Source organism: Dryas octopetala, chromosome 1 (assembly GCF_963921425.1).
Source record: "Dryas octopetala chromosome 1, drDryOcto1.1, whole genome shotgun sequence".
In the NCBI taxonomy this organism is placed as follows: domain Eukaryota; kingdom Viridiplantae; phylum Streptophyta; class Magnoliopsida; order Rosales; family Rosaceae; genus Dryas; species Dryas octopetala.
Window position 1 is genome coordinate 2,078,468 of NC_141366.1, and position 16,676 is coordinate 2,095,143.

Below are 16,676 nucleotides of genomic sequence, written 5' to 3' on the forward strand. Positions count from 1 at the left end.
GGGTGTCTATAAAAATGATCTTCTTTCAATTGTGGGCTAATAGGAGGCTTCTTAAGACTCTGGGCTATGAAATATGGAGCTGGTTTCAAAAAGATCCAGGCCCAACGACCCGAATGTTTAAAGAAAACTTTGAGCCCAATGTCGGCTGAGAACATCTTCTAGGGCTCAGTCGGATTCGACACCGAGTCTCTCGGTCTCTCTCACACACACAGACACAAATCAGAGACTTGAAGCTGTGCCATCTCTCTCTCTCTCTCTCTCTCTGCGACCATGCTTTCAGGGGACATACCACCTAACCAAACTATATACATTAAGAATCTCAACGAGAAAATCAGAAAAGAAGGTAACTCAATCTATGCTCTTTCTCTTTTACCCTTTGTTTGGTTACCCAGAAACCTTAGGAAACTATATGAAAATCGAAATGCTGATTTTTTCACTCACACCATTAAACGCAATTGAGTCAGTTATAGTCAGAAAAACTATTCGCCAAAGCTCCGCTCACCAGAGCTTCCTTTGTTTTCTTTTTAACTTATTCTTAGCACAAGTGGAGGTTTAGGGTTTTAGTTTGAATCGGTGAGTGCAGCCACAGTATATTGGGTATGGTAAAGTTAGTGAAATTGGGTCTGGTAGTTGCAGATTGAGGAACTATATTTATACATTTATATGCTTGAAAGGTAAAATACTTGGTTGCTGATTGAATTGGGTATTCAAAATTATATTTGTTGGACCATGTTACTAGTTGAATTTCATGGATTAGAACCAGATACTAGGGTATCATTTGAATTTGTGGATTTAAAAGGGTGGATTTTGATTTGACTATTTAGTTTAAATTATTTGCATCATTAACATTGTATTTTATTCTGGAGTATTTGAAATGCATCCTATTTCAAATGATCAGATTCACATGCAGATTTCATTAACACAAAATTAACACTTCTAAAGTCTCACTAAACATTTTCCATGAAGAATCAAATCAAAATCTCTTCTTCTGAATCCACCACACCAAACACAATGTTAGATAATTTCGTGGCTCTAAATGATTTGGATCATAAAATTGAGAAAAGGGAACTATATAGGTAAGAAAGTAACAATAGAGTTCACAATTTCTTTTCAATTGTCCAGCATAATGACATGTTTTTACTTTTTACTACTTTTAGGCATAAGCTTTTGGGTATGTCACCTTCATTTTTCATGTTAATGATGGCATTTTTTTTCCTTTGCAGAACTGAAGAGGTCCCTCTATTGTTTATTCTCTCAATATGGAAAGATTTTGGATGTTGTTGCCTTGAAGACACCCAGGCTTCGAGGGCAAGCATGGGTTGCATTTCTTGAAGTGACCTCTGCCAGTAATGCTGTGCGGCAGATGCAAAACTTTCCATTTTATGATAAACCCATGGTGGGTCTGAATGAGCTCAGTTGGTAGTTTTTTTGCATATATGTTGGATATGTTTGTTAAGATTCCAATTCTCTGGAACCATATATATGCCCGCTTAATATATCTTCTTCATCTCATATTCTCTATGTGTGCTTACTTGTCTTTGTGCTGTGGATGTCTTTGGACTTTAGGCTTCAATACCATGTCTGGCATGCTTAGACTTTCTTTTCGGTTCTTTAGATAGTTTATAATGTAGGAATTGCATATATTACAAAGGAAGTTACCAAATACTAAGAGTTTTTTTTTATTATTTTTTTTTTCCTCAAATGGACGTTGATTAAACTCTTATCTCTGCTTTGGTTGCTTCTTCTTTCAATAAAAAAGTTGATTGTGATAATCATGTTCATTAAATTTTCTTATTCTGTAGTGTAAATACGAGTATAATTTATTTGGTGCAGCGAATTCAATATGCAAAAACAAAGTCAGATTGCATAGCTAAAGTGGAAGGAAGCTTTGTTCCAAGAGAAAAGAAAAAGAAGCAAGAAGAAAAAGGTGACTGAAACTTACTTTGAATTCAGAATAATCTTGATTTTTTTTTACTATCATATTTGATGACAGTTCACTGAAACTAGTTATTAGATGCATAAACCATTGCTCTAGCATAAGAATATAAAGGTTACAATGAATAAATGACTGGTTTACTGTGTTCCTGAGGATGTTGAGAGCACATTAGTTCTTGAAAAACAGTAGGGCATAGGAATGCTTAGAATTCTGTCAGAAGACTCAGAACCTGCATTTTAGATTGGGAAATATGATTGTGGATAAGCCGGTACTATTGATAAGTTAAATAATATTTTAGTGATAATTTGAGAGCAGTTCTGAGTATTACGTTTCTGCTATCATTTGTTTGGCTATGTCTAGAAAATTTGGTTGAATGCATCTGACTCTTTGTAGTGTTCCTCTGGCCTGCTAGGCGTAGCAAACATCACTATATACTTCAAGGCATTCATTTTTCCATTCACTTTAGAAAATTTTAATAATAATTTCTGAATTATTTGATTGACCTAGTTTTATATAGTAAAGGTCTATAGTTGTAGCCTGTAGGTAGGCTAGATTTACAAAGTGGTTGATACAGAATGTTAAGATTTTTTCGTTTATGCTGAAAAGGATGTTTGGAATTTAGATTCTTACATTATCATATGCAAGTCATTATTTGAAACAAATCTGTTGGTCCAGCTGAAAGAAAGCGACGAGCTGAAGATGGGCAGCAATCTGCTTCAGCAAATGGTGGAACTGCTGAAAATGGAGGCAGAACAGTAAGTGTTTCTGATATAAACACTATATATATATAATGCTATTTGATCATCTTCTTTGTCAACTATTGTGCAGTGAATGGTTGAAAATTATTTCATGTACCCTCTCTTTCATGCTTACACTCCATGGATGTTGAAAAGTGAATTTTTCTTTGCATGTACTAGTTGATTAATGCAAATTATGTGTGTATTCATCAGCAGGCCTCATTCCGCCAAGGTAACTCAAATGCACAGGAAGCAGCAGCTCCAAACAATATTCTGTTCATAGAGAATTTGCCCTACGAAGCCACTAGTGCAATGCTGGAATTTCTGTTCAAACAATACCCAGGATTTAGGGAAGTCCGAATGATTGATGCAAAGCCAGGCATCGCGTTTGTAGAGTTTGAAGACGACATTCAGTCCTCTATAGCCATGCAGGCCCTTCAAGGCTTCAAAGTCAACCCTCAAAACCCCATGGCCATCACTTTTGCCAAGAAGTAACCCAACGAACCATTCCTAGTTTCTGCAGCCAAGTGTTGTTTTTATTCCTTTTGTTTTGTCGCGGGTATGTAATAGATGAAGAGTGTTGGTCATACTGTACTGATGTTGATCCTGAAGAAACTGAATGCAGAAGCTACTATCTTATGTTTGGATTCGCATGAAAATTAAAATATATATGGGTTCATTATAGGCTTATAGCTGACACGCATCATACACCACCAGTCCAACAGCTTAGTGTTGGAACCATCAGATTCCACTTGCATATGACTTTTTGGGCACGCCCCTCAAAGGAGCGTGAAATGTGTCTTCTTGTCAGTATGTGACCTTTTGATACAGCCGTACCATGTGCACGTGAACCTGTCCTCCCTCCCTCCAATGTTACTTCCCCAAATAACAACATATCACCTTCAATTATTAGCAACAGCCGGTCCATATATCTTAGTACCAATTGTGCATTCTTTGAAAGCCTTAACTCAGCATTGAGTTGACATGATCATAAATTAGAGTTAATTACTTACACCCTTGAGGTTTATCGGCTTTTCATATACACTTCCTGGAATTTTAATAATTACACATACACCCCCTGATGTTTTAAAACTGTTACATATAATCCCCTACAAGAAAAATAAATAAATAAATAAATAAAAAAATATTTGTATTCAGGTTGGACCTTATACTTTGAATAATCTTATTAGGCAATTTAATCTTTTAGCATATTTTTTTGCATAATTTCTCATCATTTTCGTCTCACTATAGGGGGTTATATGTAACATTTTTAAAACTTTAGGGGGTGTATGTGTAATTATTGAAACCCCAGGAGGTGTATGTGAAAAGTCGATAAACCTCAAGGGGTGTAAGTGTAATTAACTCTCATAAATTATATGGTGGAATACTCATGTTGTGACCTTCCTTCACAAAATGTATTCCACTGTCACAAGGTTGGAATTGTAATTTCGCATGCAGCTCCTCCTCCTCTTGTTCTTGCCCTTTTTAGTTTTTACTCCTGGTAACCTGAGCCACCGTTTTCTGTTATACAGTTGAGTTAGTTAGTACAACACAGTAACCGCCGGAGGGCCGACCCATCCATGAAAACGCGAAGCAACGACATGAGCAAGAGCAACCCATTCGATATCTTCATGGAGGAGGAGATCCTCCACATCATCCTCGACCATCTAAACGACGAGCCGTTTGCCAAAAAGTCCTTCTCATTGGTCTGCAAGTCCTTCTACTTCATCGAGCGCCGTCACCGCAAAGCCCTCAAGCCGCTTCGCTCGGACCTCCTCCGCAGAATCCTCCATCGCTACCCTTATATTTCTCAGCTCGACCTCTCGCTCTGTCCGCGTCTCGACGACGCCACGCTCAGCTCAGTCTCTGTCGCGTGGAAATCCACGCTCCGCTCGATCAATCTCTCGCGGTCGAGAGATTTCACCAGCATTGGGTTGTTGCGTTTGGCGACCAACTGCTCGGGTTTGGTTGAGATCGACTTGTCGAACGGTACAGAGCTGACGGACTCGGCGGCCAAGGCGATCGCCGAGGCGAAAAACTTGGAGAAGTTGTGGCTGGCGAGGTGTAAATTGATTACGGATATAGGGATTGGGTGTATAGCTGTTGGGTGTAGAAAGCTGAGGTTGGTTTGCTTGAAGTGGTGCTTGCGTGTCACTGATTTGGGTGTGGGGTTGATCGCTATGAAATGCAAGGACCTTCGGAGTTTGGATCTCTCTTGTTTGCCGGTAATTTTTTGTCCTTGTCTTTTTATTTTCCCCAATTTTCAGTTCACATGATCGAGGTTGAAACTCTGGCTTAAGTGTGGGTTTAGATGATTTGAACTGCGCTGTTCTTTCAGATGCTGCTGCGTTTTGTTTTTTCTGCTTTGATGCATTAGCTCTGTCCAGTATGGCGTGGTTTTTATACCTTAATGGATGTAAAGGGTTTTACTTTCTTCTACTTCTATCAGATTGCCCGTGTAATATCAGATTCGTAGTATGGTTTTTCTTAAAGCTTTCAATATGATTATAGCTTTCATGCAGGTCTCATGATTGTTCTTTTGCCTAGAGTAATTTATTGGTTGCTTCAATTATATTCAATGGTGTACATGATTTCTTAAAGGGGTAAAATTTTGTTGGGGGATCATTAGTCAAAAAGTTGCTAGTAGTGCAAAGCCAATTATAAGCACAAAAACCAACTTTAATATGACCACTGCTTCATTGGTCTGAATTTGATTTGCTCTGTTGCCAGATAGAAAGGGGAATTCCCATAACAGAGACCCATTTTTGGCCAATATATGCATGAATAAGACTCACAAAATAAGATGAAAAATTAACGCATGATTGATCTAGTTTCTCATGTTCTGGACCTCTTTCTAATTAAATTTACATGCATGCACACACATGCTAAGTTTTTCGTAAATGTATTTTGGATTTTTTTTTAATCAATTGAAAATATCTTTGTGTTTTTCTGCAGATCACAGAAAAGTGTCTTCCACCTATCCTGCAACTACAACATCTTGAAGATTTGGTTCTTGAAGAATGCCTTGGAATTGATGATGATGGCCTTGCGACCCTCAATCATAGTTGCAAGTCGCTCAAGGTACATTTCATTTGCTTACCGATATTTTATATAAGTTTAAGACACTGCTTTTTAGCAAATATATGATGTTTTTATTTAACAAAAAGGGAATAATGTTCTTCTGCCATGCCCAATTTTTCTCACAAACTTGATGGTGTATGGCCATTTCATAACCATACTTTGTAAAATCCAATCAATCAAAGAGCCACATTCAAGTTTCCCCACTGATTATTCACTAATTCAGAAATTTTGGTTTACCTTGTTCATTTCAACTGTATTCGTATTACATTTAACTAGTTTGATCTTCTACAGATGGTTAATTTGTCAAAATGTGAGAATGTTAGTCATGTGGGTTTGTCTTCTCTGACAAATGGTGCTGAACACTTGGAGCAGCTTGTCTTAGCATGCCGTCCTTCTGTAAGTCTGAAACCCTGTATGGTACTCACCATAGTAATAATTTCTATACTTACAAAATCTCTTCCTTGACATTGGTTTAGGTCATCACTGATCTGGGAAAATGCCTACTTAATTATTCGAGGTTGAAATCGATTAAACTAGATGGCTGTTTGGTTACATGTTCCGGGACAAAGGCCATTGGAAGTTGGTGTGCCTCACTGAGAGAGGTAAGCTTAAGTAAGTGCTCAGGAGTGACAGATGAGTGTGTCTCCTTCCTCGTGCAAGCCCATAGAGAGTTGCTGAAATTAGACATAACCTGCTGCCGCGAAATAACTTCTGCCTCTATAGACTGCATAACAAAATCATGCACCTCCCTCACTTCCCTCAGGATGGAATTGTGTAACCTGGTTTCTAAAGATGCTTTTCTGTTGATTGGACAGCGTTGCCAATTCTTGGAGGAATTGGATGTCACAGATAACGAAATTAACAATGAAGGTTTCAACTCGAACCTAACCTTTCATTTCTTATGTAATTTTCTATCTGTTAGTAATCGATGCTGCCTCATTTTTTTAGGGTTAAAGTCCATCTCAAGATGTTCCAAACTTTGTAGTCTACGTCTGGGGATCTGCTTGAACATCTCTGATGACGGACTTACCCATGTTGGAAGGGGTTGTCCAAACCTTAAAGAGCTTGATTTGTACAGGTTAGTGGCTTTAGACATCTTTATATATTTGGTTCAGTCCTTTTATTTCTGAATCAATTGACTGCTACGCGTATGGGGTGTTCTATTGGTGTTATCTCAGAAAGCTAAAGTAGGAAATGATAATCTGTTTGGCATGTGAAGTCAGTAGCTCTGAAATAATATGCTACAAACTTTATGTATATGTCATAAGTTTCTCTTTGTAAAGCAATCTTTTTTGAGTACTTTACCTTCTCTTTTTTTCTTTAGGTCCTTGGGAATAACTGATGTGGGCATTGCAAAAATTGCTTCAGGATGTCCTGCTCTGGAGATGATTAACATTGCTTATAATGATAATATTACAGATTCTTCATTAATATCATTGTCACAGTGTCTGAAGTTAAAGATACTTGAAATTCGAGGATGTCCTTCTGTCTCAACGGTGGGTATTTCAGCTATTGCCAAGGCATGTAGGCAACTTGCAGTTCTGGACATAAAAAAGTGCTTGAATGTCAATGATAATGCAATGCTTGCACTAGGTCAATCTTCCCAAAACCTCAAACAGGTAGTTTTCCTTTCCACTCTCTGTCTGGAACATTGAAGTTGGTGCCAAACTAAGGCCAGTTTCTCATTTCTTCCTGTTGCAGATAAACTTGTCATATTGTTCAGTGACAGATGTTGGGCTCTTATCTCTTGCGGGTAACAACCGCCTACAGAACATTACTATTTTGCACTTGATGGGATTGACTCCAAATGGCCTTGCTGCTGCCCTTTTGGCATGTAGAGGCCTAACAAAAGTTAAGCTTCATACATCCTTTAAGCCATTGCTTCCAAAACATATTTTTGAGTACATGGAAGGCCGTGGTTGTGTGTTTCATTGGAGGGACAAAGCATTCCAGGTACTTTAATTCTTTCCATTTATGCGCACAAATTCAAATGACCTGGAAGTGCAGGGATTTCCTTCATACCATTTTGTTAAACTATTGTTTTATGTGTTTTTGTTTCAGGCGGAAATAGATCCAAATGGATGGCAACTGCATGTTGGAAGGTCTGCTGAAGCTACGTAGATCAGGAAGAACAACAATGATGGAGGTTAAAGGGACTTGAAATTTACGGATATCCATGTTTCTCATCAATAATATCATGAGCCACCATTGGTGTAGGATGTAGGGAACCAAAAGTCCTGGACATAAAAAGGTGCTTCAATATCAATGACAACTGAGAAGGGAATGCTTCTACAGTTCTACTTGTTCAGTTCACCCAAAACCTCAAAAACTGCAGACCTGGCCACTGCCCTATTGGGCCTATGGAGGGCTCAAAATGGTGAAGTCTTGCATATCCTTTTAACCATTTGTTATGGAAGGAATCCCACGGTTGTGTATTTCATTGGATCATTGGAGTGACGAACCATTCCACCTACTCTACCTAATTTTACACCAAACATTTATTATTTCTATTTATTCAGTTTTTGTTGGAAATCCTAATCTCTCTAATTCTCCATTCACGGACACAACAAGTTTAATGTCATACTTTTATTTTCGGGATCCCATTGTCTTGGTCCTCTTGGATGTTTACAATTAATTACTAGTACACGTGTGGAGCAAAAACACGAGAAATCCAGTTGAAAAGATACTCACTGACCGTCACGGATGTGAGTGCGACTATCCAATCATAACCCTCTTAAGATTTTTCGCACAGATCTCACGTGCGGATTGCTCGTTCGTGGATACAGGGCGGTAGTCGACACCACACACACGATTTTCACTTCAACATCATCATCATCATCATCATTGGCCATGGACAGTCAGTCCATGCGAAAATATTGACTTTGACTAATTTAGATATTTTGGGTCATCCCTAACCCCTCCAAATTGAAATTGTTTATTTTTAAAATTATTTATTAAATATGATTTTTATAAAAATTTAACTTAATTCAAAATCATTTAATTATATATTTGATATGGAATAAATACACGATTCAATCCGACCTTTTTATCTGTCAATCTGAGGTATGAGAGGAATCATCAGATGCAAGCTAGACTGAAAATAACTAGTGTCTTTTTTTTTTTGGCCAACTAGTATAACTAGAGTCTATTACACATGCAAATGCCTCCAAAGTCCAACCTAGCTCGCTCTTTCATGATGGTTTTGGTGCCAAACCCAAAACTTGTCCATTAATTGGGTACCTTAATCTATTACCATTTCGAGTCTATTTGTGAATTTGAGTGAACTTTTTGACAGCAAATTGGTTCTAACAATCTCAACTATCATACAAATCATTCATCACAAAGCCATACCAAGCTACCAACCTATTACAAGGATGAAGAAAGTTGAATCACCAGTAACTAGGTTGATCATTTAATTTCTTGGTTAACTAGGTCAAACTATATATTGTTTTACTAATATATATTATCAGTGAATCAACTTGCATAATTAAAAGAGAGATAATTAATGTATGTGCCTCCTTGTTTGCTTCCCACCAAAAGAGAGAGAATTAAAATTCTTAGATGTACCCACTGCATATGTATCTTGCTAAAAGAGGCAAGTAGAAATAGTTCCAAAAAGATCCAACGAGTATCTTGAATTTAAATATCGATTTAAGGAGAAAAGAAATAGAAATACAAACGGTTAGAAAGCACTTGGAATTTATTGCACATACGGTTCACTCTTTTGTCTTTTTATTTTTTTTGGGTGGGGTGGTCGTGAGGAAAGCTTTTGTGCCCAAGGAGTAAAATTTCGGTTTCGAGGAAATTTTCGATGGAAATTTTCAAGGAAATTTCGATTAAAATTTCGATTTCGACAAAAATGACGGAAATTATTATCAAAATATGGAAATTTTGAATGAAATTTGACCATATGCTTATTTAACATATTATCTACTACATTGATAAAAAACATTAAAGAAACCAAATTATATAGTAGGTTTTATGTGATATAAGGTAAATATAATGCGCGCTGGAGACAAATACTGTTAAAAAAATGGGTCACTAATTAATAATTATATAAATAATACCTCTAATTTATTTATATTACAATATTAAATTATGAATTAAATAAGTATTCAATAGCACATAAAATTTCTAACAAGTTCAAAATTTCCACTATCTTCAATATCATCATGTCCAGAGTAGGTGAACTGCGAAGAATAATTACTCCGAGATACATCTCCAGCATAACTTTGCATATAATTCCCAACATATCAACCATATGAATCAAGAGGTGATATTTATGATGAAATTTACCCATAGCCATACTCATTTGAAGAGCTACTGTCAGACTCACCTAATCCCACCTTAGGTGAACACTCATTTGAACACCCGTCTTTTAAGAGCGTTGATAATTTCGCTCTCAAAAGAGACAGGAAGGACCGAGGGAGAAAAAACAATACACCCACCTTCGTTTTGAGTCTTTGGTTGGTTTGGTAGCAGTAAAACTGTAGAACAGAATTTGAAGCCAAAGAAATGGAAGACCTACCAGCAGCAGGGCAGCATGCAAAAACCTTCCCGGTTTCCTCTCCTCTTTCGTCGACACCTTCGTCGACTTCTCGGTCACTGGCCTCTTCCTTTTACCTGAAAACCCCGATCCCACTCCGAAAAATTACCAAAATGCCTCTGACCACCACATCCCAGATCCTCCATCGTCCCCTCCACCGTTGCAAACCTATTACCCTCCGCAGGACCGCCTGATCGCGATCGGCGATCTCCACGGCGACTTGCTGAGACTCGCCAATTTGATTGACGCGTTGGATAGATGGGTCGGAGGGTCAGCCACCGTGGTCCAGATCGGTGATGTTCTCGACCGGGGCAGCGACGAGCTCAAAATCCTCTATTTTCTCGAGAAATTGAGACGAGAAGCTGCGAGATACGGCGACACGTTGATTACTATGCACGGGAGCTGGGTGCGCACAAGGGGAGAAGACAGAGAAGTTGCGCAGAGAGAAAGATCTGAGAGATGAAATGGAAATGGGGCTGTGTACGTTTGAGATCTAACTATCTAAGTTGGTCACCGCGAAATTTCGTCGAAATTTTACAGAAACACACTGTGGGGGTTCGAAATTTCGCCGAAATTTTAACAAAAATTAAGGGATATGTTATAAAATTTCGGAACCCCAAAAAAACGAAAATTTCGCCGAAATTTCAGCGTCGACGAAATTTTTAAAATTTCACTCCTTACTTGTGCCTTATGGTTGGAGAAAATATGACGTCTCCCCACCCACGTAATGTTAGCTTTTTTCCACAGAGATTTAGATTTAAGATGCTACCTCTAGAATGCGTGGACAGTGGACAATGCCCTTTTAACGCGGTATGAGTCATATCATATGCAGACATATGGAGCTTCTAGATTGCATGACTTGGCTAAAATATCTCTGGTACCCTTTGCCACCTGCCCGCTTAAAAGATAAAGCTAGCTCAAGCTGAAGCAGACACTGACTAGATTTTAGGACAATTAATGCTTGCCTCAGAATTCATATCGCAATTTCTGCTCTAACTGTTGTCATGTAAGATTTTTATGAGTAATACCAAATTTGTGTATTAAATTTTATTTACCTGAAAGTTTTTATTCATTTTCGAAATCACTCTAAAATTAATTTACTTTCAAGTTTCAACAAATCAATTATTTATTATTAATTCCAAAAATTTCATATTAGGTGCATCTAATAAACAGGAAAACGCTCCTAATTATGGTGTGACCAATGCTCAAACAAGTTTGGTTCCTAAGTTTAATTTAATATCAACCGGCTGATATTTTACTGGACCAAAATATCAATTACTTTCAAGCTTTAATTTAAATTTAAATCCCTTCATTTCTTGTAGAGTAGCATACAAGCTCCTATCTCTCAATGGAACACACTATCACAGTATTATTTTATGCTCTTAATTACGCATTAGCTTAATGTAGCTTATCTACCTCTTCTCTCTCTCTCTCTCTCTCTTTTATATTTTTTTTATGGGTAGTTATTGAACCCCAAATTAAAGGAATCATGGATTGTTAGCTAAGGAAGTTACTTACTTACTTGTAAATTAATATAGTAGTAGAATAGAAGGAGTCTCAAGGAGACAATAAAAGAGATATATATAATAATATAGAAAATAACAGGCTCCTTCTATTGAGGTATACATCAACTTATTTATGTTGAGATATACCCTATTGAGGCCTACACGAGTCGTTTTGTGTCGATCCGAACCGTTCATTTTTTACATCTCCATTGATAAATCATCTTTGCAAAAAGTTAGCCAAATCGAAAATCATTTGCCTATGTAACTTTGATCAAATAAATGATGAACCAAATATTTTCGATGAAACCGTCAATTTGTTTTATCAAAGTTAGATAGGTAAATAATTTTCGATTTAACTAATTTTTTGCAAGAATGATTTATCAATGAAGATGATCATTGTGAATGATTCGGATCGCCACAAAACGACTTGTGTGGCCCCCAATAAAGTCATACCTCAACATAAATAAGTTGAGGTATAACTCAATAGAATGAGCCTGTAGAAAACAAAGGAAAACAGTTAGGAAATATAAGTAATCTCTTAAACAATTTGAACTTTTTTTTTTGGCCAAGAAACAATTTGAACATTGAAATATAAGAAAAGACTAAAAGGAAAGTGCTTAAAAGTAATTAAGTTTTCAATGTTACATGTGAGAAGTTGGGTACCGAAAATGTTGCACATATATGTCACAATTTATTATCGACGTGTTGACCGAATGTAGATCCAATTAGACAATTTATAATTGATTAGTGCGGATATATAGAAATGCATGACAGGTACGTTATGAGTTGGTACCTAAACTTTAAGAAAAATATACATAATTCAATACTTAAATTATAAATATAAAATAACTATATATATTAAAGTGAAGTACTGAACTTTCATGTAATGAACTAAAATATTAAATAATTAGAACTCATAAGTTTTCATTGTTACAATATAAATACGTTCCAATTATTTTTCGAGTCTACTAACTAGCTATAATAATTAATATAACAAGTGGGTATTAGCCATCTCATAATATGATCATCACTGTAACTCTTATAGCTAGCATTATTTTTATTTTAATCTAATTTTGTTGGGGTGGAAGTCACCCAACCAAAGGAAATTCCTAGCTCCATCGCTGAATTTAAGTGCTTAATTTAGCTCCTTGTTAGATAGTCTCTATATTACGTGTACATATGCATGTGTTTATTAATTTATTTAACATATGAATGAAGTTTTAGCCGCCAACCAGTCAAACCCACGAGCTTTGACCAAAAAAAAAAAAAAAAGGGGATTGTAATGAAAGAAGTGACAAAAGTTTTCAACGGTCAAAGCTCCCCCTGAGGTTCTGAGAAAGCTCCCCAATACAAAGAAGAGCCTTGTGCAATACGTGACCATCCTCTTCTTCCCCATCTCTCTCTTATTTTCATTTATCCACATTTTCCACACCCAAACCTCTCTCTCTCTCTCTCTCTCTCTCTCTCTCTCTCTCTCTCACTAAGCTCACCCATCTCTTTTCCTCTCTCTTATGGCCTCCTCTTCTGGGAGCTTAGACACCTCTGCGAATTCCCACCCAACTTTTACTTTCCCCACCCACCCATTCATGACCACCTCCTTCTCTGACCTCTTAGCCTCTGGCACCGATTATGAACCAATCACCACCACCACCCGAAATTCCGGTCTCGGTGGGCTATCGGATCGTGTCGCGGAGCGTACTGGGTCGGGTGTGCCCAAGTTCAAGTCACTTCCACCTCCTTCACTACCCATTTCACCTCCCTCTGTATCTCCCTCTTCTTACTTTGCCATCCCACCTGGGTTAAGCCCAGCTGAGCTTCTCGACTCTCCTGTCCTCCTAAGCTCTTCCAACGTAAGTAGTATATGTGTGTGTTTTGAAATTCTGTTTTCTTGGTTTCTGCAATATGCCCTGTTTGGCTTTTGGGAAAATATGTATTTTTGTGGGTTACCTTGATATTTACTTTTTTTTTTTTTCCCATTTTCTTTGGGACCAAGAGATTAGAAATAATATGGTTTTGGGTTTCTTGTTAGGAATCAAACAAGCTTTCGACTGAAGTCAAAGTTACCTGTTTTGAGTTTGCTAAAAAAAGGACTTTTATTTTAAGTCTGCTAGTTTTGCTGCTTCATTATTGGGCTTTTTTTGTTCTATATATGTATAGTCTGATTGAATCTTAACATTTCTGTACAGTTTTGTGTTCATAATTTTTACTTATTTTGGGGCATTTCTCTTTTTGTATTATTGTGGGCAGATTCTGCCATCTCCAACTACTGGATCTTTTGCAGCTCAGCAGGCTTTTAATTGGAAGAGTAATCATTCTGGGAACAACCAGCAGAGTGTCAAGCAGGAAAGCAAAATCTACTCAGATTTCTCTTTTCAAACCCAACCAAGGCCTCCCACTTCATCATCAACAGTTTTTCAATCTTCAAACAGCACAATTCAGACTGTATGTAATGTGTTCCTGTTGATATCACTCAAAGTCCTCTCTTTTTTTTCTTTTCTTTTTTCTTGTTTTTCCTTTTTTTTGTTACATATTCCAAATGATTTGCTAATTTTGCTTTTCTTTCAGGCACAAGAACAAGCATGGACTAATTATCTAGAACCCCCCAAACAAGATGATTTCTCCTCAGTGAAGAGTATGGTAAAACCTGAATATGCTTCTGTGCAGAGCTTCTCATCTCAAATGGGCACCAATATCCAGAACAATACTCAGGCTAATGGTGGTTTCCAATCAGAGCACAGCAAGTACAACCACCAACCTCATCAGTCCTTGAGCAGGAAGTCAGATGATGGGTTCAATTGGAGAAAATATGGTCAAAAACAAGTGAAAGGAAGCGAAAATCCGAGAAGTTATTACAAGTGTACTTACCCCAATTGCCCAACAAAGAAAAAGGTAGAGAGGTCTTTGGATGGACATATCACTGAGATAGTTTACAAGGGTAATCATAACCATCCCAAGCCACAGTCCACTAGAAGGTCATCATCAGCTTCTTCTCATGCAATTCAGGCTTCTAACCACACCAACAATGAAATCCCAGATCAGTCTTTTGCCTCTCATGGCAATTCACAAATAGATTCCATTGGAACCCCAGAGAATTCATCCATATCAATGGGAGATGATGATTTCGATCAGAGCTCTCAGAAAAGCAAGTCTGGAGGAGGAGATGAGGTTGATGAAGATGAACCTCATGCCAAAAGATGGTAATTAAGCTTTCTTATTTAATCTATGTACATTATTTGTGTATGATGAGTTAATTTGGAGTATTTCCATTGAATTCTTTGGGTGGTTTTGTGTGATTAATTCGTCTTTCCATGATTTTCCAGGAAAAAAGAAGGTGACAATGAATGTATTTCAGCACCTGGGAGTAGAACAGTGAGAGAACCAAGAGTTGTAGTTCAAACAACTAGTGATATTGATATTCTAGATGATGGGTACAGATGGAGGAAGTACGGGCAGAAAGTGGTAAAAGGCAATCCAAATCCAAGGTAAAGCTCCCCATAGTCATGATTTTGGTGTATACTTTTTCCAACTGTTGAAAGATGGATTGCTTTGAGAGTTTCATATTATTTATTACAGTACAGGATATAAGCCTTTTGTATCTCAGACTCTCATACAAAGATTCCCATAATTCAATCCACCTTTCCCGGAAAACATATCATTATTTAAGCCTCATTTTATAAAAATACCTTACAAAGTGGATTCTTTCTATGTACCCGTCCTCTAGATAACATAGTGGTTCCTTTTAAAAAGGCACATTCGTCTAAAGTTTGCCTTTGATGGGAATGCTGTAGTTTTGAACTTTTTTTTTTTTTCAAAAGTTGCAGATAAAAGAACTAGATTCTAAGCGTTCCAAGCATACCAAACTTCTTGTTTGCTTTGTTACCAAAAAATGCTTGTTTGCTAAATTGGGTTGTTGTTTATTTGTGACATTTTAGGAGCTACTACAAGTGCACAAATCCGGGGTGTCCGGTGAGGAAGCACGTTGAGCGAGCTTCTCATGATCTTAGAGCAGTGATCACAACCTATGAAGGAAAGCACAACCATGATGTCCCTGCAGCCCGTGGCAGCGGCAGTCATGCTGTCAATAGGCCTTTACCAAACAATAACAACAACAACAACAACATCAATAGAAACAACAATACAGCCACAGCAATGAGGCCTGTGACCCATCACACTAACAATTCTGCTGGCAACAACCCTCTTCACAACTTAAGGGTACCGATGTCAGAAGGGCAAGCACCCTTTACCCTGGAGATGTTGCAGAGCCCGGGAAGTTTTGGATTTGCAGGGTTTGATAACTCTATGGGGTCATACATGAATCAAGCACAACTCAACGATAACCTGTTTTCTAAAACAAAAGAAGAGCCAAGGGATGATGCATTTTTTGAATCATTGCTATGCTGAAATAAAATTGCATAGGTTTGGTCCGTGTGGAAGGTTTATAGTTTGGAAGGGATTAAAAATCGATACAATAAGTACACAGTCAGAGGCTCATTCCATTCATTTCTTTTTTGTTTGTTGTATTTGTATATTCTTTTACAGGGATTGCTTTTGTATATTCCAAATTGTATGGCATAGAAAGATGATTCTTAATTACTTATTTTTTTATTGTTTTGAGGCTTTTCTTAGGCCCAAATCAATTTTTTGTACCCTATATGTTTCATTTTAGTTCATAGTATGACAATGAAATTTGGAAATTTATCTTGCCTAGCCTGCAAAATGCATAAGAAACATGCAGCTTTTCCTTGTGTTTTCTGTTCCCTCTCCTCGAGCCTTCTTGCTAATTGCCATCACACAGTAACATATTGCAGCTGGTGGGACCCTTTTTTTTTTTTGGCCCACTGTGGTGGGACCCATCTTTAAATCTAAGTAAA

At 37.4% G+C, this 16,676-nt stretch overlaps 3 protein-coding genes across 5 annotated transcripts; all 3 read left to right on the forward strand.

Moving 5' to 3' along the window:
- Positions 1-174: 174 nt before the first annotated feature.
- On the forward strand, positions 175-3,340 carry U2B'' (U2 small nuclear ribonucleoprotein B). 2 transcript variants are annotated; one of them, XM_086245984.1, is made up of 5 exons: positions 175-343; positions 1,224-1,396; positions 1,834-1,927; positions 2,612-2,691; positions 2,887-3,340. In XM_086245984.1, exons 1-5 carry the CDS (start codon positions 271-273, stop codon positions 3,166-3,168), a joined length of 702 nt encoding a protein of 233 aa, XP_086102110.1. In that variant the 5' UTR covers positions 175-270; the 3' UTR covers positions 3,169-3,340. The 2 variants fall into 2 exon arrangements, with proteins under 2 accessions (XP_086102110.1, XP_086102119.1); XM_086245993.1 differs by having other exon boundaries at positions 2,890-3,340.
- A 704-nt stretch (positions 3,341-4,044) lies between these two features.
- LOC147296286 (F-box/LRR-repeat protein 3-like) lies at positions 4,045-8,352 on the forward strand. Of its 2 annotated transcripts, XM_086246413.1 has the most exons (9): positions 4,045-4,898; positions 5,629-5,754; positions 6,046-6,150; positions 6,231-6,356; positions 6,570-6,624; positions 6,703-6,832; positions 7,079-7,373; positions 7,456-7,707; positions 7,816-8,352. In XM_086246413.1, exons 1-9 carry the CDS (start codon positions 4,254-4,256, stop codon positions 7,873-7,875), a joined length of 1,794 nt encoding a protein of 597 aa, XP_086102539.1. In that variant the 5' UTR covers positions 4,045-4,253; the 3' UTR covers positions 7,876-8,352. The 2 variants fall into 2 exon arrangements, with proteins under 2 accessions (XP_086102539.1, XP_086102533.1); XM_086246407.1 differs by having other exon boundaries at positions 6,231-6,624.
- Positions 8,353-13,273: 4,921 nt separating this feature from the next.
- Positions 13,274-16,512, forward strand: LOC147296287 (WRKY transcription factor WRKY24-like). Its single transcript, XM_086234661.1, has 5 exons — positions 13,274-13,655; positions 14,053-14,247; positions 14,371-15,002; positions 15,126-15,287; positions 15,738-16,512. Exons 1-5 carry the CDS (start codon positions 13,317-13,319, stop codon positions 16,204-16,206), a joined length of 1,797 nt encoding a protein of 598 aa, XP_086090787.1. The 5' UTR covers positions 13,274-13,316; the 3' UTR covers positions 16,207-16,512.
- The last annotated feature ends 164 nt before the right edge of the window (positions 16,513-16,676 follow it).